The sequence below is a fragment of the Camelina sativa genome, chromosome 14, assembly GCF_030686135.1.
Source record: "Camelina sativa cultivar CO46 ecotype springtype chromosome 14, ASM3068613v1".
Classification (NCBI taxonomy): Eukaryota; Viridiplantae; Streptophyta; class Magnoliopsida; order Brassicales; family Brassicaceae; genus Camelina; species Camelina sativa.
The window spans coordinates 8757457-8781528 of NC_141893.1; the positions used below are offsets into that span (position 1 = coordinate 8757457).

A 24072-nucleotide genomic window follows, 5' to 3' on the forward strand; every position below is an offset into this window, starting at 1 on the left:
CATGCAATGGACATGTTGAATTTTTTAAAAATCATAGGTGTATTAAACTCAACTGGTTGAATCTGAAGAAAACAGGACCTACATTGACATGTGGCAAAGTATGAGAAAAGAAGATGGTGAATGGGTTGTATCCAGTTGCTTTTTGTGAACTTTTATTTCATTCTAATTATTTTAGCTCAATTATTTTATATTAGTTTACTTTTTTATAAAATAAAAACTATACCAAAATTCATCATTTAAAAAAATCTATAAGTGGAAACTAGCCTTGTTTTATTTGGACATAGAAAAAACATCAATTTTCATTAAAAATTTTTATTTTTCTTGGACCAATTATAAATTACAATAGAAAATAAATTTATATAAAAATTATTTAAATTAAATTATATTAGATTAGTTTTAGTCGATAATCGTTATTTAATATGTAATCATAAATCATAAACAAAATAAAAATATGTAAATATAATATTGTGGGGTATGAAATTTTATTAAACAAAACTATTGTAGATGATAAAAGTTGAATAAGTGTTGAATTATGAAGTAGAGGAGAGAGAAGATGATGTTGAGTGTTAAAAAAAAAGGAGTGTTGAAAAAATGAACGAATGTACATAGTCTTAAAAAGGCTTGTAACTGTAACTTAGTACTCCAGGTTGGTGAGCTAAGGACTTTTGATGAAATGACTTGTTGATGTTCTGCTTTTATATGCAAAAGTTTACTTAATAGTTTTACATGTAACAAAAACCAATGTTTGAGACTGTTTCCTGCTAAATTGATCTACTTGAGCTATCATCATTTCATTTATCAGAAAAGGTGTAGTCTGTTTTGCTTCGATTTTAAGTTTTATTATTACATATTCATACTGAACTTTATACCATTTACTCAGTTTGTGCGGCTACTCTCGCTACTAATCACAATTGGGCTTCTGACATTGTACTTGGCATTAGACCAAGTTAGAGCCCCAAATACATCTTGCTTAAGTGAAGCAGTAGCAGACACTATCACCTGGTATGTCAACTTCTCACCATTTTTTGTAAATTGGAGTTTTTCTGGCGTCACTTGAATATTAAACCCTTGTGGTGTTTCCACGCTGACTGTGTAAACAGCCACGCCGTCTCCACCAACATTGGTCATTGTCCTTGTAACTGTCGTATTCCCATTTCCTTCGAATCCAGAGATTCCAATTGACGGGTAATTGATGGTTGAGATTAAGTCTAAGTTGGAATCTGCAGGGCAAGTAAAATTCACTGGAAGTGCTTTTGACATAGTCTTGATTGTGGTTATGTTGTATCCATAGTAACATAGAAAGTTCAGGTAGTCAGTTTCAGTTGTCTCGTAGACTAGTCCTGGTTGCATTGATGCTGTTGAGCTTAGTTCCCCTGCTCCAGAGTCATAAGGCGTGGCTGCTGCACCAGTTTCTGTTGTTATAAGACCTTTGTCGTTGTTCGTTTGAGTTGCTGTGAATGTGACCGCCAAAGAATGATTGTTACAGAACATCCATATTTGCATGCCATAATCACAAGATATGCAATGAAGGGATCTAACCTGTTGTCATAATTGCTGACTTTATCGCAGATGGACCCCATGTGGGATGTTGTGATTTGATGAGAGATGCAACCGCTGTTACGTGAGGAGCTGCCATGGAAGTTCCTGATATGACGTTATACTGAGAAGCCGGCTTGCCTTCTAGTGAAATGCCTGAGTCGTTTCCTGTCCATGCAGCGAGTATTGCGACTCCTGGTGCTGTAATGTCAGGCTGAAGATAGAGGTAAGTAGATGCTTCTAATCAGGTAAAAACTAAACAAGGGCACAGGATTTTGGATTACTTTGAGAATGCTTCTTGTGAGGCTTGAAGGTCCTCTGGAAGAGAAATATGCAACAGTAGGTGCGGGTGTGAACTTCTCAACTGTTGCAGTTGGAAGAATTGTTGCCACGGGATCTCTACGACACAAGTCAAAAGGTTTTAATTCATTAGCTCTATACTGACTAAGATAGTTCATAGAAATTTTTGAGATAGATTATTATTAAGTACTTGGTTGAGTTGAGATAGGAGAAGATCTCAGTTGCTTCCTTTGAGTCAATTACGGTTGTAGGAAAAGCGCCATAAGTGCTAGCAACTGCTCTAGTTCTGTCATCTACAAAGACGCAACCAATACCTCCTTTGCTTTTCACCTCGTCTCTAGCTGATGATGCATAATATGATCCACCAACATTCTCGCATAACACAACTTTCCCTTTTACCTTCTCTTGATCTAGAGAACCAAAGTCACAGGCCCTGAAAAGCCAATGATTTATGAAAACAGAAAAATGTTAGCTTCCTTATCCTTTGTACTTATTCTTTATAAGAATCTAAAACAAGCTCAAGGTATTGTATTTGAATTTACCAATTTTATTTACCTGGCTTCTCCTTCTGATGCATCAGCGTTCTTAGCAGACTTGCCATGAATCAGAGGATACACAGGAGATTTACTAGCGTTTGAAAAGTGTATACCTTCACCCTGAAAATCAATAAAGGTTCATTTTAGCAAACCATATAATATAATGTTTAGGTGTATTATGTGTATTACCTTGATGACTTTATTGCCGCCTAGCACAACATCAGACTCAAAGTCCCTATCAATGGTGTTGGCAGCGACAGTCATTATCCAAGGTGCAGTATTGGTAACTGTACCGCCATCAGGCCCATCATTACCTGCAGAACAGATAACCAAGATTCCTTGCTCCATCGCGTGAAACGCTCCTATGGCGATAGGATCAGTGTTCAGGTCGATGCGAGCGTATGCTGGAGCTCCGAGGGACAGAGATAGAACATCAACTCCATCCGCTATTGCATCATCGAAAGCAGCTAGGATAGAAGATCCTGTGCATCCCCCGGGATTGCATACTTTGTACATAGCGATCCTTGCATTTGGTGAACCTCCCTTTGCGGTCCCGGAAGCTACACCATAGTAGGACGCGTTCTCCACTGCTGATCCAGCTATGGTGGAGGACACATGAGAACCATGACCGATCACATCCCTTGTGGTATCGTATTCTGAATCATCCTCAGGATTTTTGTAATATCTTGCTCCAATGATCTTTCTGCATAAACAAAAAAAAAAAAAAAAATGTTTAGTCTTCAAAAAGAAGTTGGTAATATTCAGCTTGGTTTTTGAAGGTTGTGAAAATTGTAACCTGTTACAGTTAGTAGACTTGAAGTCCTTTGCTTCCATGCATGTACCTTTCCACCGAGACGGAATTGGACCCAAGTCTTTGTCATTGAAGCTTTCTGATTCTGGCCATATCCCTGTTTGTTTGTTTTCATTGTGTGAAACTCATATTTGGTTTTGTTTCTTAATTGACAGCCAAAACAGGAGTGCAAGGCCTTACCAGTGTCCAGAATGCCGACAATGCTATCATATGATCCATCTGCGGCTGTTGAAGGTGGACCGGAGTCTATCTTTACTGATGTTTGGTACTTGAGAAAGTCCCATGAATGAGTTGTGTGTAGCTGGAAGTTTGGATCAGGAAAAACCGAAACCACTCCCGGTTTTTTGGCTATGACTTTGGCCTCTTCTGCTGTCATATGAGCTGCAAAACCCGTGAAGCCATGCTTATATGTGTAGACGAGATCGTTCGCTCTCCTGCAACAACAAACCATAAAAAGGCCTCAGAATCCACAAAACAAAACTTTGTGCTGGTAACAATGTATATTTTTCTCTACATGTAAAGAGTGCATCAGTATATCCAACCTTTTAAACATGGTATTTATGAGTATTTGAGCTCTATAAGCGTTTGCGGCAGAGGAAGCTGTTCCCATGTAGACGATGTAAATCCCATCACCATTTCTTGATCCAGCTTCCGTTTCTGTCGTAAACAAGATACATAAGAAATATAGAAATAATAAAAAGGGTGTGAAGAAGGTAAAGGGTTTCATGTTTTTGTAGTTTACTAGCCACTTACGGACTTGTACACTGACCACAATACTCAAGAAAAGGGTATTTATAATGGTTGAGAGATTGTTGGAAACTAAAGATAAAGCAAAAAGAATCAATTAATGCTTGAGTTGCTTATCCCACTTTGAAGAATTGGTGGGTTTCTGAATTGGGCAAAAAGTGGAGATAGAATAGGCTAGTGATCCGACCACTATCTTCTGTTCGAGTCATTACATCACAACACTCCGCATGTTTTTCTTTTTCCTTCTTTCCGAGGTTCCAAAGACTTTGAACAGAATGTTTAAGATAAGCCATTTATTAGATGGTGAAGGAGTGTCCACTAACTTAAGGATTCTTGATCAGGACTTCACAAAATCTGAAAGTTCTTCGTTAGCGCTACGTATGAAATTATTATATAATGGCCAAATATGACTTATATAATCATAAATAAATAAAACAATTCTATAACAGTTGGTTACCTTAAACATCGATACAATAAAAACAAGATGAGCGGTTGACACCTCAGCTTCAACATTCATTTAAAATAATCAACCAATCAAATTATAACAATTAACTTTTTTTTAATCCTAGCTGGACACATGATAGTCTTCTCTTCACTGTTAAAATCGATCGTTCATTCTTCTTGTTCTTTCTGTCGATAGATTTGAGTACTTAATTTATTCGTCTTATTTCTAATTCGCTTTCGACCTATGTCCAAATGTCGCATATGAAAACCTCAGAACAAAATCATGGAACATCTCTATTACCACTTTTTATTTTTAACGCAATTTGGAATTCTTCTCAAGTTGGAGCATAATATTCATCTTTCTGATGGGAATCGATTTGGCTCGCGAGGATCTACGAGTCTACCTAGAATAATGTTGCGGCGGTGGCGGAGGAAGAAGCTGGGGAGGTTGTGAGTACATTGCAACAAGCTTCATAGCATCCACTGGATCGAGTTGATTTGTCTGGTCGGAAAATGAAACTTAAGCATTTGAAAAGTTTCAAGGTATCCTTGTCCTTAAATCTCTATGAAAATCAGCCTGAGGCCTGTTCTAAATCCAGAAATTGTAATATCCAAGAAAATCTGTTAGTGTTATGATATGTTATGTGTCAAAGATGTAAAATTTTGCTCTGGATTTGAATCTTTAGGGTAACTTAATTGGTTTTTAGATATGTTCTTTGTCAAGCAAATATGTTAGTGTGTGTTTACTTTGTTCAAAGATTTAAACTTTACTTGATTTTGAGTCTTTAATAGGTAATGTATCTGCCTAACTGGATCGGTTATTGTGGTGATGTCTAGATTAGAGATTGATTGTAAAGTGTGTGTTGCTTTGTCTTGATTAAAGGCTATGTTTGATTGCAGAGGCTGAACATGGTGTGGCTCTTGCAATATTAAAGAGAGATCATTGGTCACAGACAATAGCGAGCTCAAAGGGTCTTGTGAAGCAGATGTTGGAACCTGATCCCACTAAGCGTTCGACTCCTCAGCAAGTTCTTGGTAATGAAATGATTTTAACTCATTTTTTTTCTTATTCAGCTTGTTTTTTCTTCTGTTGGGTTTGAAGTTGAGAAACAGAATGATAAGCTCCAAATGTTCTTTTAGGGGATATTGTTAGGTCAAGGTTGAAGCGACTCTCCATAATGAATAGATTGAAAAGATAAGCTCTACACGTAAATGTTGCCTCTTAATATTTTTCAGATGAGTTTATACTTTTGTTTGGAGCTTTGATTGGTTTCACTTACTTGCTCTCTTTTGATGCTTCCCGGTAATAGTTGAGCACTTGTCTCTTTAAGAAGTTGAAGTGATCAGAAACATGTTTACACTGATGGATGCAGTTGTCTCTTTCTGTTTGTTTATTTCTATACTAAATCTTTGGTGATGCAATTTTTGACCCTATAAGTTTTTAGGGAATACGTTGTCCCACTTAGTTTTGTTTAAGTATTGAGCTGTTCTCAATTGGTTTTAGTGATTTTTTCTTCTATGTTGTCCTGATTTAAGTTAGGCACAATTTGTTTTTGACGTTTGAGACTGGTACTCTTTTGTTCTTTCGATTTTGGAGTAGAAAACATCCATTTGATTTTCAGATTGTTATGCTTTGGACCAAAAAAAGAGCAATTCATGAGGGAGCAAGAGAACTCATCAGTAAGCTGTGACAATGTCAAGAGATTCATACATTGAAGAGGTGAATCACATAAGAGGAGAAGAAGGCTTTGGATCAAATCCCTAAATTGAATTTTGGGGATTAAGCAAATGAATCAAGAGGGAGTGTTAAAAGTTGATTCATTACTTAATCCTGCAACAGAGAAGCAGGAGAAATTGAAAAATGCGATGATGGTGAAGAACGCAGAGGAAGCATGAGCAGATGAACTGGTGGTGTGGTCGCAGAGGAAGAAGAAGATGCAAAGGAGAGGAAACGTGACTTATTCACTAAAGTAAAAATATCATTGGGTCATTATTGTAGTAAAGGCTCATATGTACAAATGGGTTTGTTTAGTTTTAAGTGTTAGGTTAAATAAGAACAAGTAGAAATATGTTGTAATGTTGTAAAAGATAAATTATATGAGATTAAGGAGATGGAGGTTGAAGTGGCTCAATCTAAATTATTATAAGAGAGCCATCAAGAACATTTACAATGTAGACATGAAAAAGTAATATCTCTTACTGTTTTAGAGTATGAGTGAAAAACAAATCAATAATTAAGTTTTGTAATCCCTAAACTTATTTTTTAAGGTAATAAAATTTAAAATATATTAAAAATTAAATTGATAAAATAAAATAAAAAACAAGTATTAATATGATGTAAATAATAATAGCAAAAAAAAATTACCCTTAAAATTATCAAAAATATTGAAATTTGATTATAAACAAAATACAATATATTAAATTATGAATTAGAAAAAAACAAAGCAAGAAAAAATATAACCAAAATTAAATTAAAAAATCCAATCCGCAGCGTAGGGCGGGTTTCAACCTAGTGTTTTTAAATCAAAGAAAATTGGGTCCATCGATGAAACTCACAAAGGATTGGTTGAGTAGCCAATAAAAGGAGAGGGTGGTGCGGGTCTGCAGAGTGCATTAACCAGAATTGGCATTTACATTCCACTCTTATGGAATCTTGGTAAATCCCTATAGCATGCTTGTAGGCTTTGTACTTAAACTAATGTATAGTCGAGATCATGTCAAAATCTTATATATTTAGCAACCTACAAAGAAAAATAGAATTATAAAAATTGCCGACCACTTTTAGTGGCTCAGAGTGGGGAGTGCACTCGTGCTACTCTTGGAAAGTATGTATTATCAATATGAGTCACACACATATGCTAATGCTATCGCATGATTTTTGTTTCTAATTTAAGTAAGAAAAAAAAAGTTATAGAGAAAATAGAGATTGTGTTTAAATTTTTAGAACAATGGTTAATGAAGAAAGCATAAGATATAACTAAGCAAAAGTCTTTTAAAGCCCAAATAAAATTCCCATAAAAAGGTAAAAAGCTCCGATGCCGGGAATCAAACCCTGGTCTCCTGGGTGAAAGCCAGATATCCTAACCGCTGGACGACATCGGATATATTAAAGTTTTGGAATGTTAAACAAATATTGATTAGTCTACATTACATACAGATGGTCTGAGATTTATGAAAGACGGTGAAGCCGAGGTGTGGTGAAGATTTTTTTTTTTGACCTCGTGTGGTGAAGATTTTATGTTTAATTATTAAAAATCAAACCAAATTAGCTTATATTTATATGATCAAAATTTAATTTTACATCAAACAATAATATTTTAATAAAAAAATCTCAAATTTGAGACTGAGGCATTATATGGTATTAATTTGATCTTAGAAGCCATATCACATTTGCTTAACTAGATAATTCCATTGTCTTATTTTATACTATGATAAGTAAGAGCAAGTAATGATTCTTAATCAAACTGCTACTTTCAAAATTAAGAAATTTTCTATATTATCTTTAAAACATAATCTTCCAAAAATATTAATTTCTTGTAGACTTTTTTAAAACATTGACTTACAATAACAAACAAATTGTCAAATTCAATATGTTTTCGAACACAAAAAAAAAGTTATAGTACTTCTTTTAAATGGCACAATATGATCAAATTTTCTATTTTTGTTCAAACAAGTTCAAGAACTTAGGTTTCGTTACCATCTCCAGTGTATATTTATTTTTTTAAGATTCTAGTTACAACCATCGACCTGCATTTTTCAAGAATCATCATTGCAACTTTAACATGATATCTAAAGTTAACATATTTTTCACTTCTGATAAAGTAATAATTATATTTTCGTGTAGATATGTATTATTCTTAAAAACCTAATATGATTGTATGACAATAAAATCAAATCAATACCATAATATAATCCTTATACATTAATCCATGTACATAAATTAACTTCTCATATTGTTACCATCTATTGAGTTTAGTCGATAACATTTCACTTTTAACTTATACATGGTATTTTATTATCATGTCAAGTTTAATATCATCTCAATTGTTTCAATTTACAACCATAAAAAAAAAGTATATTTATCTCCTTGGAGGAATTCTTTTAGTCTAAATAACATTTATAAGTAACTATACCAAAACGTAATTTAATACTTCTTTCTTTCTATACACATACAACCTTATTCTAGAAGGTTGGTGAATATCAAAATGGAAGAAGAGAAAGAAGATTTTAGAACGAAAGAAAATCATAGATCTTAGGATTACATAAACGGTGTGGAAAAAAAATTAACAACGGTAAGACCTTGTTTCGATTTTGAATATTATTTTTTTTGAATATTTCTATTAACAACTTTAGGATATAACTGTTTGTGATGCTTGTAATTGGGTGAAGGGAGTGTCCATTAAATAAATCTGAAAGTTCTTAACTAATGCTTTCAAGGGCCAGTACAAAATTATTATTCATAAAATGCCAAAAATATGCTATAGATAAATAAACAACTTGCCGATGAATGAACAAAAATATGCCATAGATAAATATAATGACCTTTTGTCGTTTAAAGCCCAAGCAAATTTCTATCGAAAAAACAAAAGCTCCGATGCCGCGAATCGAACCCGGGTCTCCTGGGTGAAAGCCAGATATCCTAACCGCTGGACGACATCGGATTTGTCATAGTTGTGAATTTTACTGATATACTGATTATACTGATTAAATGAACCTTAATCCTACACTTTCTTCGTTCGACTTTTATCAAAATCATATAATAGTAATTAAATACGTAGAAATTATGTGAGATAAAGTTTATGTAATACGTACGGTGAAGCAGACGTGTGGTGAATAATTTATGAACATCGTCTGGAATTAGATATACTTAAAACACCAAATATATGTATACTAAGGTTACGGTAAATTGTAGAAATATAACACTAAATACTACAATGCCGTGCAATGTCTAAATACTGTTCTTGAAACATCATATATATCTATATTACTATAGTCAGTATATGATTATTAAGAAGTTACAATATAAACTCCATTCTGGTAATCATAACATGTATAATGTATTTAATTATGCTGCAGAAATGGTCAATGCCTAACAGACAACATTATAAAAACAAAAGACAAAATGAAGCATTAATAATTTTTTTATTATTAATTATTCAACCAAACGTTTATACACATTTACAAATTACACGTTCAAGAGTAACAAAGTACTTAGTCAGTAAGTAACATAACATTCCACATGCATCCTCGTGGAAAATTAAAGCTAAAATTTTAAATGAAAACAAGTGCTGAAGTGCATGATTAGTCGTCATTGTCATACCAAAACGTCAGATATTTCAAGTACATGCAGTTTAAAAAAGGGGGATGACTTGTGTTTTTTTCTTGGATACTTTGACCCAATCATACTACAAAAGATATATTACCAACAGAAGAAAAAAAAACAGATAATACTGAAATGAGAGAGCTCTACGTGGCAATTACTCGTTTTGGGGTAACGTACGAGGAACTCCATCCATACTAATTTCTTCATAACATAACGAATTGTATTTCTTTTAAAATTTAATTACATTTCCTAGAAGATTTTCTTGTTAATCAATCAGTCGAAAAAGAGAAAAAAGAAAGAAAAAAATAACTCAAAAAGAGAGACAGCAAAGGTAAAACCGTAAAAGGAAACTTCTTCTCCAAACTAACAAGTCATCTCGACCCCAAGAACACAACACGTGTACCATTCTCTAACTTGCGCCGAAAGCCATCGTTCACAAATCTCTTTGAGCGGTGCTAACGTCCACCATCTCTCTAGCTGTCGCTTCTCAATCTTCTCTTCCTTCTCTTTTGTTTCTTCTCTCTCTCTCTCTCTCTCTCTATCTTTGTCCAACCAATCATTCCTATATATACGTTTCAGGATATATTTCTAATTTTAATCAAATATATAATTTATAACTAGCCGACATACAAAAAAAGAGGTAAGTATATAAAGAAGCTAGAAGCTTGTCAATTGTTTACCTAAATCGCCTCTCGTCTTTGAGTTCCCATCGGATAGAAGATGATGAAAATGAAGAGTTTTCTTGGTTCTAGATTATATTCTTCCTCTACAAGAAAAGGTTAGTTTTCAAGAATTTTTTTAGAAGTTTGAATGATTTGGCTTCTCTTCTTCTCTTACATGTATTATTAGTTCTTGAATGATTTTTAGAATGTCAAAAAAAATTTCTGTGATGATTTTTTTTTCTCATTTTTTGGAAGAAACGATTCTGAAAATATCTGTCAATTGTTTTTGTTTTGTCAATGGAGCAGGAAAGTCCGAGAAGGAATGTTGTCGTAGCTTGACGTCGAAGCTAAGTGTTAATGAAGAGTACAAGGAAGCATTCAGAACGAACTCCTACTTAGAGATTCGGACAAAAGCAGAAGATCAATTAGGCGTTACATCCTGTAGCAAACTCTCTTCTTCTTCTTCGCCTTCTTCTTCGTCTTCTTCCCCTTCATCTTCAGATCTTAGCTTCCATTCACACTTCACCGATTACTTGCTCGACCCTCCTCAAGATACACTCGATGCTCTGATGCAAGACTCGAGTTTCAACGATCTTCTAGTTAAATTCTTCGACTTTAGCTCTGAAGCTTGCGACGTGTGTGAGTCTCTCCTTCATTCCATCCAACAAATCAAGATCAATCACAACAAAATCAAGAGAATTATCACGATTGGGAAAAGGGTTTGTAATGGTGCTAAAACCACGGAATGTAGCCATGAACAGCTCTGCGCTTTAATATTTCAAGAGCTTTCTAGATTTGCAGCGCTCAAGAACCCTTTGTGTTGTATCATCAACGAAGCTCGGTTTGGTATAGTTCACGATGCAAACTCGGATTTGCTCGAAAAATTGACAACCAAAAGGAGAAGAATCAGAAGAAAAGTCAGGTTCTTGAGTTTCTGCAAGAAGCTAGGAGGTTATAGCCTAGTGATTTCTCATAGCGCTATTGTCATTACATTAGTAATAATAGCTCTCCACAGCATACTCGGTGCTTTAGCAGCTCCTGCGTTGCTCGGTTTATGTTCTTTGGTTCTTTTGAGGAAGAAAGAAGCAAAAAGAAGCATGCATAAAAGCAAGAGACATACAACGTTAGAGAGGCTCGGGACACAAATCGATATAGCAGCTAAAGGAATGTTCATATTGATAAACGATTTGGATACATTGAGTAGACTTGCCGGGAGATTATGCGATGAGATAGAGCATAGAAAAACCGTGGCTGCGATGTGCGCAAAGAGTAGGAAGATTGAAGTGCTAAAGGAAGCATTGAGGGAGTTTAATGCACATGAAGAAAGATTCTCAGATCAATTGCAAGAGCTTGAAGAACATCTCTACCTCTGTTTCATCACTATTAACAGATCAAGAAGGCTAGTGTTAGCGCAAATCACGGGAAACTAGTTCTTGATTCGTTGATTCTTTTGGTTCATCATCAAAATAATATAAATACTTTTGTAGGGTTTATGAATTACTTGTTACTTTTGTAGGGTTTATGGATTACCTATTATGATATATATATAAAAAGTTGTAAGAATATCTTTCAAAGTTTTTTTTTTTTATGATTCAAATCAAACTGAGGCAATGGAAGCAAACTGTTGGTCATATCGATTATGTTTATTCTTTTTTTGTTTAATATAGTCTTTGATCTTGATTCAATCTTCTAAGTCTTTAAATTATACACTTGGTTCGGATTCTAATTTTTTTAATTTTGGTCCTAATAATGTTGAGAACGTATGTTAACATCGTTAATAATTGAGCCAAATGTATAAAATGCTCACAAGGAAAGTGATCTCTAATCGGTCACGAAATTTCAAAGGTAACCAATTGCTCATCCATTAACTTTACAAAATCTAGGAGGGTACTATATTGGTTCAAATGGTTTATGTGGCTTAGTTGATTTGGAAAAACTTACATGGGTACGTGATTGTAAAATATCCATATGAATATGAACTTCTAATAACTTGGGTATCAGGGTATACGTACGAATTATCATTTTTGCATCTCTAAAAAATTCTTTAAATCCGTTACTTGTATGTCAAAAAATATTGACATAAGTTCAATACATTTTAAAGATCATATTCCCAAAAGTAACATCATTTTGATAAAGTTAAGAACAAATAAAACAAGACAAGATTTAACTAAGATTTCCAAAGCAACATACATTTTTTTAGCTTTTCAAACTCTTATAAAGGTAAAGGCACATGTCTTGTAAGGATTGTACTTGATAAAAACTCTTTTGTCATAACTCAAACATACTTTATATAAACTTATCACCAAGTACAAATGTGTTAAATCTCCCTTTTGCTACGGAATCTTTTCGAGTTTGAAACATTCAAATACAATACATCTTTTATATAACCATATTTCCTCAAATAAAATTGGGTCTTCTGTATTAACAGACCCATCAAACAAAGAAGAAGTAAAAAAAAAAAAAAAAAAAACAAAGAGGGCGGGTCGCTCAGGGAGAAAAGAAACAGACTCAGAGCGCGACCACTGCCCAATAACTTTTTTTTTTTCAGACAAAGAAACTTAAAACTGAACGTTGGAAGAATAAATCTGTCCAAAGGACCAAGAAGAAGGAACAACATTGAGGAAGACTCTTGTAGCACCATCAGTAGTAGTAATGGAGAAAGAGAGAGATTGGCCATCGAGGTAAGCGTTTGATTGCCAATTAGCTCCCCAATTACGAGACATGGCTAACCAACCAGTCTTTGATCCTTTAATGGAGACAGATCTAATCGAACCTCCTCCTCCTACGTTTTGAATGTTCACTAGCTCGAAGTAGTCTCTTCCGTTTATTCTGAATCTCACTCCTCCTTTCTTGTAACAGCTTACTCTGTTTTTGAAAACAGAGTCTTTTTAGTTTAGAGATTAGAACAATTACAAAAATGGAAACCTAATCTAATTCATTTTGATAAAATCTAACCTTTGGAAAACGACGGGAACGATTCCACCTCTGTAAATACCGATCTTTTCCCAAGCGGGTTGAGCCATGTCGAAATGTTTGAGGGGCGGATTGCACCAACCACCGTTGTTGTTAGGCAGAGCAAAGTTTGGTGGGCAAAAGTTTGTGGCTGTGATAACAACGGACGCTCCTCTCTTGCACCACCGCGAGTCCGCAGCGTAATCGCACGTTATCCTATAGCATTCTCCGCAAGAAGCTCCGTCGTTAAACAGAGCCGTGCTTAGCGCCGCCGTCATTGTCCCGTACCCCGCCGAGTAAAGATCTCCGTAACCACAAGCTCCACCTGATTAAAGAATCAAGAAAATGATTAATCAGTTAAACCGAACGCTCCAAAATCCATCCATAAGAGTCAAAACACGTATGAAAATTTAAAGGAACTGTTGAGTTTACCCATTGTTCCAGAAGCGTCACTTCCTCCATAGAATGTGGCGTGACCATTAGTTAAACCAGAAGGCTTAAACGCATCAACCGTAATAAAAAGAGCGGCTAAAACCGCCAAGCCAGCTAGAGACTTTGACATGATTGTAATGTTTCGAGTGAAGGAGAGAGAAATTATGATAAATGATGATGATGATCGAGTGAAGGAGAGAGAGTTGTTTAAATAAAGGTGGGAAGTGAGTGTTAAAACTATGTAGTAGCAACAAAACCTTACATGTGGTCTTATCTTTTATCTAGCCTGTGTCTGTGTTTATCTTTTATTTCTTTCTTTGTTTCTTAAAGGCAAATCTCCTACATGTGTATATTTGTAAGTAACAATATAAGTCCAAAAAAAGACAGTAGATCTGCAAACTCTGTTTGTAATATGCTGCAGATGGTTTTATATTCCACAAAATGTTCGTACAAACAGATTATATCGGTTACACTAATATTGCTTTGAACATATATATAGCATACTTTCTTTTTTCGCTTTGTTTTATTGTGGAGTTTAGAAAAAGAGACTTAAAACCAAATATTATCTTGATTTACTCATGGCCAAACGATTGTAATCCATAAGTTTTGTTTTTATGTTCGATGCAATGTTTTAGATACAGATCTTAAAAGTTAATTTGTAAGATTACAAGTTTTAAAGTAGCATGGTCACAATTGTATCATAATTTATTTCCATTATTTAGATTAATATCTTTTTAAATAACATCAAAACTAAGTGAATAAACTGGTTTGTTGTATACTATGCAACGCGGTGGATATTAAAATTTTAAATTAAAATGAATAAAAAAAATAAGAAGAAAGAAGACAAAGGATAGTTTTTTGTCTGTGATACGATCATGTGCAGGTTCATCGGTCACAAACTCACATGCTCTCTTTCTCCTACATTATTAGCAACAAGCCAAATCCTTTTAATTAGTATTATTTATCGGTTTAATTGTCCCGAAAGCTTGATTTCCAATCTAAGTTGAGGAAGATCACCGTCACGTCGTCGTTTGTCCCAGTGATAAGTACAAGATTAAGGACATGAGGAGCTTGTTTAGATTTAGTTGTGGAGTAAAATTTATCTTATGCCATTACAAGTTAAATGATTATAGTATGCCAATTACATTGATGGTATGGATTAAATAGTTGGCAGTTGTAGCAATCAAAGAGCCCGGGCATTATTTTTCTACTGTTTTATTTTTGTCATTATTAAAGTTAATGAACCGAACAACAAATACCAATAATTAAAAGCATAACATGAGATTGTTTTATTCAAGAAAATGATACCTAGTTTGGCAGAAGTAGACTAATGTTTCAATTACTTATTAATGGCTATACACATGTCTTGTTTTAATTCTCTAGATATTTATGAGTGTGCTTATCTATCATTTAATGGTAAAATACGAATGCAGATTTATATGGTATGCATCGCCTGGAGATGATAATATTTCCACATGGTCCATGTTCTAATAATGACCCACCTAATACAGCTAGCTGAAAGTGTTCAATTCTTAAAATGCGAAAATCTCCCAAACACCATTAAACGAAGTTGTAAAGATTCCAATCTTCTGAAACCAACAATATAAATCTCTTTTCCTAAAATTAAACCAAAGTAATATAAAGGTTCCGGAGGATAAAAATCCTCAATAAAACACTTAGAACGATGAGCAGGGCACAAAGTAAACTTGTGAATCGGAAAATAAAACCAAAGACAGGTTGAGATTAAACTCTATCAGAAAGAGATTTACCTTCGTCTAAAAATCATCGTCATCTTCCTCTGCCATATGCTTAGCAAGCTCTTCTTCTTGTTGCTTCCTCTCTCTCCTCTTTTCATCGCTTTCTTTCTCTTTGTGAGTGTTCGGGGGAAACCTCAATGCTCTGACTGCTTCATTATGCATGTTGAGGCAGAAAGCAATTCTTGAGTTGAATGCAGTTTGTGGCTCATTCGTCGAGTAGATGTCCCCAGTTTCTTTAGAGATCATGCATCCGTTTTTGTGATCGATTGTCGCATCAATTGCTCCATCACGAATGGCCTTTGCCACGATGCTTTCCGCATCAGCGACAGGGTTTTCGGAGTTGAGCCTCAGCTTTTTGGCAACGTCGGGTAAAGAGATTCTGGAGTATGCAATACTTATATTACGCAATCCAGTCCTGATGACATTGTGGCGGAGTCTCACAATGAGATTGTGCGTTCTGTCTTGAGCAAATGTGTCCAAGAACTTCTCCTGGACTGTCCTAAAGAGCTCCAAGTCACCAATCCTAACCGCCTGCAAAACCAAAACAGAGTTTTAATAGTATGCCTCAGATCAGAGTCAGTATATTTGCATCATATATCTCTATAAAGAAGCAGTAAGCAGACAGAAATCCATGCTCTCTATAGTTACAAGTTGCAGAAAAAAACAGCAGCAAAAAACTGTGTCACAAGAGACCAACAAGTAACAGAAGAGGGTCTAGGGCACTAAAATTAGGAATGGGTTTAAAGATAGGGGTTTAAGTAACTCATGCTAATCCCAGTTAGGTTATCCGCTCATACAATAATTTAAACAGGTCACAGCAGCAAGATTATGAAGGTGGACTCACATTGGTAAGCTCGAAGTAAGGCCTGAGGGCCTTCTCCATTCCCTTTTGAGTGAAGATTGACCGTTCTGGTATCTCACCCAGCAGCAGACGAACCAGAATTGCCCATTTATTACATTGAATTCTGAAGCCCAAAGCTGCTATAGGGGCTTTCCTGGCAGCCTGAAGAAGGCTCTCTTTCGCATCAGTATACTCGAGCTGAATGGTACGGATCTTCCCGAGGTAGAACAGGTACCTACAAAACTGCAAAGTATATTGTTTGAGATTAGTCCTCTTGCTGGTTATTCTTTTGAAGCTGTAACAATGGAAGGATTAAAACACAGAACAAAATTCATATGTCGCAAAGAAAAACACAAGATAGAACGGCGGTAATGGCAAGAGGTGATGTCAGAAGTATAAAGAGGACAGCAAAACGGACACTACAAGTAAATTTGCAAATGAGAAAAAAAAAAATTCTCTGGACAGATTGCAGAAGTCGCATTGGAGATCTCATACACATATAGAAATCTAGAGAACCGAGAAAACTAAGAGTATGAAGGTATAAGCAAGGGCTACCTGTTGGTTTGAATGTGCCTCAAAACGAGGTGCCTTTGACCTGAGCTTCTCCGCCTGGTCATAGAGGTTGTAATGTAGATAATTACGTAGCAACAGGTTCAGAAGTGTTTCCTGCATTCAACACGATACCTTGGATAAAGAAGCAAGTAACAGTTTCAAGGCAATGAATGCAGACTGCATGAGCTAAACAAAGACATACCTGGCCCAACTCGTCGTGGCGAAGCGTTGCAGAATGATGCAACGCAAGAAGAGTACTGCAGGCACAAAAAAATCAACCAGATTATTGACTTTTGAGCTACTGATTAATATGATGTGTAAGACCAAGTACAAAAGTTAAACAATCAGTCTTTCAGCTACTAACCCGCGAATTTCAGCAAGATCACCGGTTTGCTCATAACTCAAGGAATAGTAAAAGTAGAGTCTTGATGCAATCACATCAATGGTCCGTCGGTTGACGTTCTTGAGACGAGCGATGCTAGCTGAAGAACAAGCTTTGGCCTAAGAGATGATTAAAAGAAATCATGAAACTAAAACCACAACAGAAAACGTAACTTATGAAAAAACACAAAGAGGTCGCAGCAGTTACCTCGTTGTACTTCTTCTGATCAATCAGAAAAAGAAGAACAATGAAGTAGCAGTAAATCTCGAGCTCTAGAGGTAGGTGCTTAGAAGGAGCAGCTTGTGTAGCCGATGAAGCTGTATCAACTTCCATGTCATGTTCATCACCCTAAACCATTAAAAATTCGAATTTCAGTCTCTAAGCCAGTTCTAATTCAGAGAACAACATCAAAAGAACCCCATAACATGAATCTAAACTCCCTAAAGCCAGACGCTAATAGGAACAATCGAAGTGAAGAACCAAAACCCATAAAATACCTTAGGAACAAAGGAAGAGAGGCGAGAGTGAGCTTCGGATCCTGGAACCAAAGCGAAATCCAGGAAAGAAGAGAGCACAGAGCCGGTGAGTTTACGCCTAAGCCCAATAGTGAGACGCACAGCACGAGCAATACGACGGACCTCCTTGGTATACGACCCAGTATCGATCAATGCTGCAATCTCCTTCAAATCTGGGGAAAAAAGAAGTGTGAAACCAATCAGAAAACTTAGCAATTTGGGAAATCTAAATCACGAATTGAAGTGTCTATAGATCGAGATTTTACTCTGCATAGTTGAGGTAGAAGAAGAGATGATAGATTGAGAAGGGGTATGGTTATCTTTCATCTCCACGTCCTGAGTCATCTTTCCCCAAATCTCTCTCGCTTACTCTCTTCACACAAAGACAAAAAATAAGGTTAGGGTTTTTTGGAGAAGTGTGTGCAACTAAGCCGGATGAGATTTCACGGGAGGATTCTAGCAATTAGTTGACTTGAGGAAGACGAAGAGAGGGGAGGGAGAGAGAGAGCTTACTGAATTGACAAAACGTAATTCGCCGGGAGAATGAAGACGGATCAGATTTGAGGAGGACGAGCTGATTGATGCTGCTTGAGAGTTGGGACTCTTTTCTTTCCAAAGTATTATTTTTCTTTTTGTTCAAGACAGCTTTTTTATATATTGCCATATATAAACTTTAGTAGGGAAATAAACATCGAAGGTCGTTGTAGTATAGTGGTAAGTATTCCCGCCTGTCACGCGGGTGACCCGGGTTCGATCCCCGGCAACGGCGATAACTTTTTTTGATAATTGGACCTGACTTATTCGGTTATTCCGTGGGCCTTCTTCTTTGAGTAGGCCCAAAACACAACCGGCGCAAGCTGTGGGTAATTTTTTCTTTTTGGTTTCAATATACGTTGGAGTTACATTTTTTTTTTTTAATGCTTATGATGTTACTTCTAAATTTGTAATCTTTTTCTGTTGTTAAAATATAATACCAATACAATACCAATGGAAAATGCAATGCCAGAAAGTTGAAGATATAGATCACTTCTTGTCCGATTGTGTGTAATTTGCGAGCTGTATCCATGTCTCTTGCGTATGAAACATATACCATAAACTTATCCAACACTCGAAACAGAGACAAAACTAGAAAACTGATAGAAATTAGAAGGAACAAAAACTGGAATCATCCAAGACGGCGTCCATAAATAAATGAACATATATATAACTTAAACGGCAACATGAACGAGAGATTATTCTACGGCAATAAGTTGTTTTGACGAAAAGGAGACAAAAAAACATGAGAATGTAGAAACGACCCAAGTCCATTCAATGACCCTGGTCACTCAAGCAGCAGCCTGAATTGGTGCTCCATTTGATCTGTTGAATCCACCACGGCCTCCTCCTCTTCCACGGCCTCCTCCCCTTCCACGGCCACGTCCTGTTCCAACAAGTTTTAAACCTTAAGAACTAATGACATAAGTCAGTCAACATTGTGTATTGAGAAAACAATAGTGTATAAACATACCACGACCCTGAGGTGGAGGAGGGTACTCTGCTGGAGCACCATGATTGTATCCATATTCTGCTGGAGGACCATCTTGTTGAGCTTCATAGTGAGCTGGGGGACCATTGTAACCTCCTCTTCCACGACCACCACGTCCTCCTCTCCCACGCCCCCGTCCTCTGCCATATGACCGGTCCTGCTCCCTACCACCATCGTCATACTCATTGTTCACATACCCGTTTCCTGGCAATTACGAAAGAAGAAAGAGCACAATCCAATCAAACCCTTGTCCACAAATCACAAGCAAAAATGCTAAGGTGAAACTAAGATTTGGAAAGAAAATTTCTAAAGGCAATCCTACCTCTGCCGCCTCGTCCCCTTCCTCCATCATCATACTCATTGTTCGCATATCCGCTTCCTGGTAAATTCGGAAAAAAATTAAGAAATAGCACAATACAGTCAAACCCTTATCCACAAATCACATGCAAAAAAGAGAGAGTGAAAATAGGATTTGGTAAGGAAAAATTGCTGAAGATGTGCTACCTCTGCCACCTCTTCCCCTTCCTCCATCATCATACTCAGCATTCACATATCCATTACCTGGTAAGTCCAAAAAGGAGTTAGCACAATCCACGCAAACTCTTATCCACAAACCCATGCAAAAGCTACGGTGAAACTAAGATATTACAAGAAAAATTGCAAAACTAATCCTACCTCTGCCGCCTCTTCCCCTACCTCTTCCTCCTCTACCTCTTCCTCCTCCTCTGCCTCTAGGAGATCCCTCTACAAAAGAGAGCTAAATTAGTAACTTAAAAAGGACAGCAGGGATAGAAGCTTGGAAAAAGTTCATTACGAGTGAAACTATAAATACCTCGTCCTTCATAGTCAACCTCAACCTCAGCTAATGGCTTCACCATCTCAATAGGAATGGGACACTGGTACCTGTACCATCATTTAATAAGATATAGTATTAGCATTGGCTTGGTTTTAAAAAGCGCGCTTGTGGGGCGCCATGGCGCGTTGCGCACTGCTGTGAGGAGATGAGGGAAACAGGACACTATGGCAAGGCGATATCCATGATGCGAGCGAAACGATGAGCCATAGTCGATGCGACCATTACGTATGGCGAGCGCGACATGGTTTATGGCTCAAAGGTAAAAAATCATTCTATAATATAGTAGTTTACTTATAAATCAAACGTATATTTGATTTTCTGAATAATATCTTTCATTATTGATTTTATGTAATCAAAAATCTTTGATTTGATCATTTTTTTCACCCATTATATACGAAAACCCTAGTTTATTTAGTCTCCTCATCTCTTTCATTCACGAGTCCTAAACGTGAAGACGTCAATCGGCTTTACTACACGTCTACAACTACTGCAAAAAGTAATCATCTACTAATCGAAACTGTTGTATACTTGTATTGGTGGAGGAGAGCTCTTTCAAGATACTATTTTGGATCGTGATGACTATGAGTTTGAGAATACTCAATTCGATTAGAGCCTTAGTGGTTTACTGGGTTTAAGAACTATCTCTGTTTTTTTTTGTTTTAACTTTCTTAGTTTCTTTTGAGATGGATTGGATTGTTTTATGCTAGTTTATTCTAAAGTTTTAATAAGTTTCAGCAGAAAACCTCTTATTTTCTTTCTTTTAAACATCAAGCGCCTCATATCCATGTTGCGATGCGCCGCATGCGCCATGGTGTATGGCACATTAACAGGATGTTTGTGCCACAGTGCGCTTTGCGCGATTTAAAACCAAGAGCATTGGAGACAATGTACCTCTCGAGACAGACAACTGCTTTGAGACACAAAGAACAAAATATCCCCAGATAAGAGAATGGATCTAGAAACTCACCCAACTGAGGATGTGTTCAACTCTTCAGTCGAAAGTGTTATGGTAATCATCGACACATGCCTTGTGGTCTCAATTCTTCAGGGGAAAAAAAGTTAAGGTTTAATAAATAACAAGTCGAGGTAACAAAATTAATAATACAACATGGAGAAGTGAGTACCCGCAGCACAATGAAAACAATAAAATTGATACTAAAGTCTAGTTGACCACTTACGGAAGAAGGCCTTCCTCTGTAGGTTCATACATATCTTTAATGTCCGTGGATCCAATAGATGTGATCTGATGAAGACCAGGAATCCTTCTCTGCATCAACAACAATCACAACAAAAGTCTCAGAAAACAATGGAACTCCCCTCTCTACAAGCAACAAACAGACTAAAACCCCAAAAGAAAAAAATACCTTAATAAGCTCAACAATGGTCACACTCTTGTTGATAGCTCTTCCCATAGCCTTGAAGATAACTTCATTCGATTTTTTCTCCTGTTAGAAATAACAACACAACTCCTATTATTAAAATTTAAACGTATGAAATTGATCAAAAGCACAAACATGCATCCACTCCCAAGCCGGAAAAATCTCGATTTTGAACTTCCAATTGAATGTATTATACAGACCATCTACAAGAACATATATAATACCAGAATCTCTTCTATACACTATGAATATCAAACCAAATCCAAAGGAAATTACTCTACTGTCGAAGAAATATTCAAAACCAAAACAGATTCAGCGAGGAAACACAATTACCTGAAGAAGAGCCATCGCATAGGTGATGTAGTTCCGTGCCCTACCCATACTGGTGATACGAATCTCATTCTCAGCAATTGGTGTATCAGCCTTAGGCTTCTCTACTCTCTTGTACCTATCCATCTGGAAACAAAAACCCCCACCGAAAGCAAATACAAAATCAGAATACAAAAAAACCAGCGATGGAAAACTAGGGTTACTCGTTCAATCCACACGATTAGAAACAGGGGTTTTTAAAAAAAAAACTTAGAATCTATCCAGTAAATTTGCTTCAATGCTTACCTTGTTCGACTGTTCTGGTTAGATCTTCCGAAGAAACCCTAGAAGATTTTGGATAAGGGATAACTGTTTGGTGTTCGCCCAAGGAATTGGACGAGAGATTTTAATATACTGTTTCGTTTCGGTTTTTTTGTTTGTTTAGTTTGGGGTACGCCCTAAAGAGACGGTTGTTTGCAGGCGCCTCTCTAATATATAACAGCCGCACAACCTCTCTTCCACACACCCATGCACCAGTGAACTGCCCTAATTGATTTTTTTTTTTTTTTTTTAAACCGGTTCAATTCGAACCGAGGATAAGAAGACCAGCGATAACCATGGATATCTTTTCTCCACCCTCTCTCTCATTCTTTTTTTTTTCATCTTCAGTTACAAACAGAAAACTTATGGTTAATGCATTATAAAATTAGTTTATGATTACTTGAACTATACAAAACATGAGTAGCATTTTGAAGAATCTTGTATGTTTATTATACCTTAAGCTGCAAATTAAGACGGTTGGAAACATACAATATAACAATAGAGATTGATGCTTCTGGATTTTTTAGACTATAACATATACTATTAGTGTCTCTAATACATTTTCTTCTCTCTCTCCAAAGATGTCTTAAATTTATATTAGAAAAGTATTACATTAAGACATGAAGACATCTTTAAGACCCTCTCAAATTTATCTGTTATTTTTCTATTGGTTTCAACTCTATTATAACTTTTTTTTTAAAAAATTAATCTAATCTAGACACTCTCTATTTGTATCACCAAGATGCTCCAATGGTCTTCTATTTTTTTCTCTATAATAGAGAAAAATGTCTAAATTAGATTAAATTAGAGGTGAGAATATAAATGGGTTGGAGTAAAACTCACCTCTATTATAAAAATCTCTATTATATTTGTGTAAGTACACAAATATATATATATATATATAGGTGGGAGTTTGGCACAACATAGAAATTACAACTAATAAGATGACTGCGTGAGGACTGAAAGGAAGGTGTCTCGTATGTCTACTTCGTGTGGTTTAAGCAGTCTATTTATTGTGGTTCATTTACCTAGGTCAATAAATTCTAAAACGTTGTAATTTAAATTCATATATTGATCTGCTTATAATTTAAAACATAATAAAACCCCGAAAATTCAAACATTTAAGATGCACGATATTATTATCAAATACAATATATTAGATTTATTGCTAAAATGGTAACAAATCTAAGACGGTTTAACAAATATATAACCTTATGGTCCAATATGACAAGTTCACATATATTTTTAATATGAAAAAGTATATTAACAAAAAATAATTAAAATCTATGTAAAATATAAGCAAAACATAAGTAAAATATTTTAATGTACACAAAAAAAACTAAAATAATAATAACATGTTAATTTATGTTATTTTCAAAATAAAATAGCAATTATGTAATAACCCTAATAAGGCACATGCTACCACCTAGTACATAAGAAAAAAGGTCACCTAACCATTAGGATCAGATTACCGACGCTAAATAAGACCAAACGACCACTAAGTATATTACCTAGGTAGAATCAAACGAGCACTAAAGCAAAGCTTAGCTAAGACCAAAGAATAGATATTTTGGATGATATGAGTTTTTAAAACTTGTAGGCTATCAGAAACCACTTCATTGTAAATTCTGCTTATATAGCCGAGACATGATGTTTTGAGTTGGTGACCCCAGACTCTGCTTATATAGCCGAGATATGATGATGGAATATGGATGATGAGAGCTTTGATGGGTTGAGTGGTTGAAGGGCACTAATGATGTATGGGACGATTTCGAGTTTGGCTTCCAGCTGCAGCAGTAGAGAGAGAGTGTGGCAAAGAAACAGTGCAACAGCATCCAAATATCATTTATCTATATATATTAGGTAACAATCCGCACATAAATCTATACAGA

General features: G+C 35.8%; 5 protein-coding genes, 1 long non-coding RNA gene and 3 other non-coding genes across 11 annotated transcripts; 3 read left to right on the plus strand and 6 right to left on the minus strand.

Moving 5' to 3' along the window:
• Nucleotides 1–794: 794 nt before the first annotated feature.
• Nucleotides 795–3959, minus strand: LOC104740717 (CO(2)-response secreted protease-like). Its single transcript, XM_087485712.1, has 9 exons — nt 3726–3959; nt 3364–3617; nt 3169–3280; nt 2562–3075; nt 2392–2492; nt 2027–2269; nt 1821–1935; nt 1540–1750; nt 795–1451 (listed from the first exon to the last, which is right to left on the minus strand). Exons 1-9 carry the CDS (start codon nt 3908–3910, stop codon nt 877–879), a joined length of 2310 nt encoding a protein of 769 aa, XP_087341838.1. The 5' UTR covers nt 3911–3959; the 3' UTR covers nt 795–876.
• A 603-nt stretch (nt 3960–4562) lies between these two features.
• On the plus strand, nt 4563–6506 carry LOC147927972 (uncharacterized). Of its 2 annotated transcripts, none has more exons than XR_015579544.1 (3): nt 4563–4917; nt 5275–5409; nt 5515–6506. It is a non-coding gene; the product is annotated as an uncharacterized LOC147927972 (long non-coding RNA). The 2 variants fall into 2 exon arrangements; XR_015579545.1 differs by having other exon boundaries at nt 5997–6506.
• An 898-nt stretch (nt 6507–7404) lies between these two features.
• On the minus strand, nt 7405–7476 carry TRNAE-UUC (transfer RNA glutamic acid (anticodon UUC)). Its single transcript has one exon. It is a non-coding gene; the product is annotated as a tRNA-Glu (tRNA).
• A 1487-nt stretch (nt 7477–8963) lies between these two features.
• Nucleotides 8964–9035, minus strand: TRNAE-UUC (transfer RNA glutamic acid (anticodon UUC)). Its single transcript has one exon. It is a non-coding gene; the product is annotated as a tRNA-Glu (tRNA).
• A 1178-nt stretch (nt 9036–10213) lies between these two features.
• On the plus strand, nt 10214–11956 carry LOC104740719 (UPF0496 protein At1g20180-like). Its single transcript, XM_010461399.2, has 2 exons — nt 10214–10475; nt 10666–11956. The coding sequence occupies exons 1-2, from the start codon at nt 10418–10420 to the stop codon at nt 11787–11789; spliced, it is 1182 nt and encodes a 393-aa protein (XP_010459701.2). The 5' UTR covers nt 10214–10417; the 3' UTR covers nt 11790–11956.
• Nucleotides 11957–12622: 666 nt separating this feature from the next.
• On the minus strand, nt 12623–14212 carry LOC104743409 (expansin-A11). The gene is made up of 3 exons (XM_010464497.3): nt 13744–14212; nt 13315–13636; nt 12623–13224 (listed from the first exon to the last, which is right to left on the minus strand). The coding sequence occupies exons 1-3, from the start codon at nt 13871–13873 to the stop codon at nt 12918–12920; spliced, it is 759 nt and encodes a 252-aa protein (XP_010462799.2). The 5' UTR covers nt 13874–14212; the 3' UTR covers nt 12623–12917.
• A 1121-nt stretch (nt 14213–15333) lies between these two features.
• LOC104740720 (26S proteasome non-ATPase regulatory subunit 3 homolog A) lies at nt 15334–18458 on the minus strand. The gene is made up of 9 exons (XM_010461401.3): nt 18304–18458; nt 18057–18163; nt 17773–17963; nt 17483–17623; nt 17258–17394; nt 17096–17150; nt 16897–17007; nt 16345–16584; nt 15334–16031 (listed from the first exon to the last, which is right to left on the minus strand). The coding sequence occupies exons 2-9, from the start codon at nt 18133–18135 to the stop codon at nt 15519–15521; spliced, it is 1467 nt and encodes a 488-aa protein (XP_010459703.2). The 5' UTR covers nt 18136–18163; nt 18304–18458; the 3' UTR covers nt 15334–15518.
• A 29-nt stretch (nt 18459–18487) lies between these two features.
• Nucleotides 18488–18559, plus strand: TRNAD-GUC (transfer RNA aspartic acid (anticodon GUC)). Its single transcript has one exon. It is a non-coding gene; the product is annotated as a tRNA-Asp (tRNA).
• Nucleotides 18560–18906: 347 nt separating this feature from the next.
• LOC104740721 (uncharacterized) lies at nt 18907–22457 on the minus strand. Of its 2 annotated transcripts, XM_010461402.3 has the most exons (11): nt 22166–22457; nt 21884–22006; nt 21536–21616; nt 21350–21438; nt 21139–21213; nt 20148–20218; nt 19991–20059; nt 19820–19876; nt 19638–19694; nt 19298–19519; nt 18907–19210 (listed from the first exon to the last, which is right to left on the minus strand). In XM_010461402.3, exons 2-11 carry the CDS (start codon nt 22004–22006, stop codon nt 19116–19118), a joined length of 939 nt encoding a protein of 312 aa, XP_010459704.2. In that variant the 5' UTR covers nt 22166–22457; the 3' UTR covers nt 18907–19115. The 2 variants fall into 2 exon arrangements, with proteins under 2 accessions (XP_010459704.2, XP_010459705.2); XM_010461403.3 differs by lacking the exons at nt 19638–19694; nt 19820–19876 and having other exon boundaries at nt 22166–22406.
• Nucleotides 22458–24072: the final 1615 nt, after the last annotated feature.

Bases quoted from the DNA above. Each gene is read 5' to 3' on its own strand.
- LOC104740717 (XM_087485712.1), bottom strand. From the start codon at position 3,910: ATGAAACCCTTTACCTTCTTCACACCCTTTTTATTATTTCTATATTTC. The intron at 3,618-3,725 runs GTTGGATATACT...TTGTTGTTGCAG, and splicing joins ATAAATACCATGTTTAAAAG to GAGAGCGAACGATCTCGTCT. The intron at 3,281-3,363 runs GTAAGGCCTTGC...ACAAACAAACAG, and splicing joins TGTCGGCATTCTGGACACTG to GGATATGGCCAGAATCAGAA.
- LOC104740720 (XM_010461401.3), bottom strand. From the start codon at position 18,135: ATGACTCAGGACGTGGAGATGAAAGATAACCATACCCCTTCTCAATCT. The intron at 17,395-17,482 runs GTAACTGCTGCG...ATCATCTCTTAG, and splicing joins ATCAGAAGAAGTACAACGAG to GCCAAAGCTTGTTCTTCAGC. The intron at 17,008-17,095 runs GTATGTCTTTGT...TGTTGAATGCAG, and splicing joins GCCACGACGAGTTGGGCCAG to GAAACACTTCTGAACCTGTT.
- LOC104740719 (XM_010461399.2), top strand. From the start codon at position 10,418: ATGATGAAAATGAAGAGTTTTCTTGGTTCTAGATTATATTCTTCCTCT. The intron at 10,476-10,665 runs GTTAGTTTTCAA...TCAATGGAGCAG, and splicing joins TTCTTCCTCTACAAGAAAAG to GAAAGTCCGAGAAGGAATGT.
- LOC104740721 (XM_010461402.3), bottom strand. From the start codon at position 22,006: ATGGATAGGTACAAGAGAGTAGAGAAGCCTAAGGCTGATACACCAATT. The intron at 20,060-20,147 runs GTATTTATAGTT...TCTCTTTTGTAG, and splicing joins GGTTGACTATGAAGGACGAG to AGGGATCTCCTAGAGGCAGA. The intron at 19,877-19,990 runs GTAGGATTAGTT...TGGACTTACCAG, and splicing joins TAGGGGAAGAGGCGGCAGAG to GTAATGGATATGTGAATGCT.
- LOC104743409 (XM_010464497.3), bottom strand. From the start codon at position 13,873: ATGTCAAAGTCTCTAGCTGGCTTGGCGGTTTTAGCCGCTCTTTTTATT. The intron at 13,637-13,743 runs GTAAACTCAACA...TTCTTTAATCAG, and splicing joins TGACGCTTCTGGAACAATGG to GTGGAGCTTGTGGTTACGGA. The intron at 13,225-13,314 runs GTTAGATTTTAT...TTTCAAAAACAG, and splicing joins GTTCCCGTCGTTTTCCAAAG to AGTAAGCTGTTACAAGAAAG.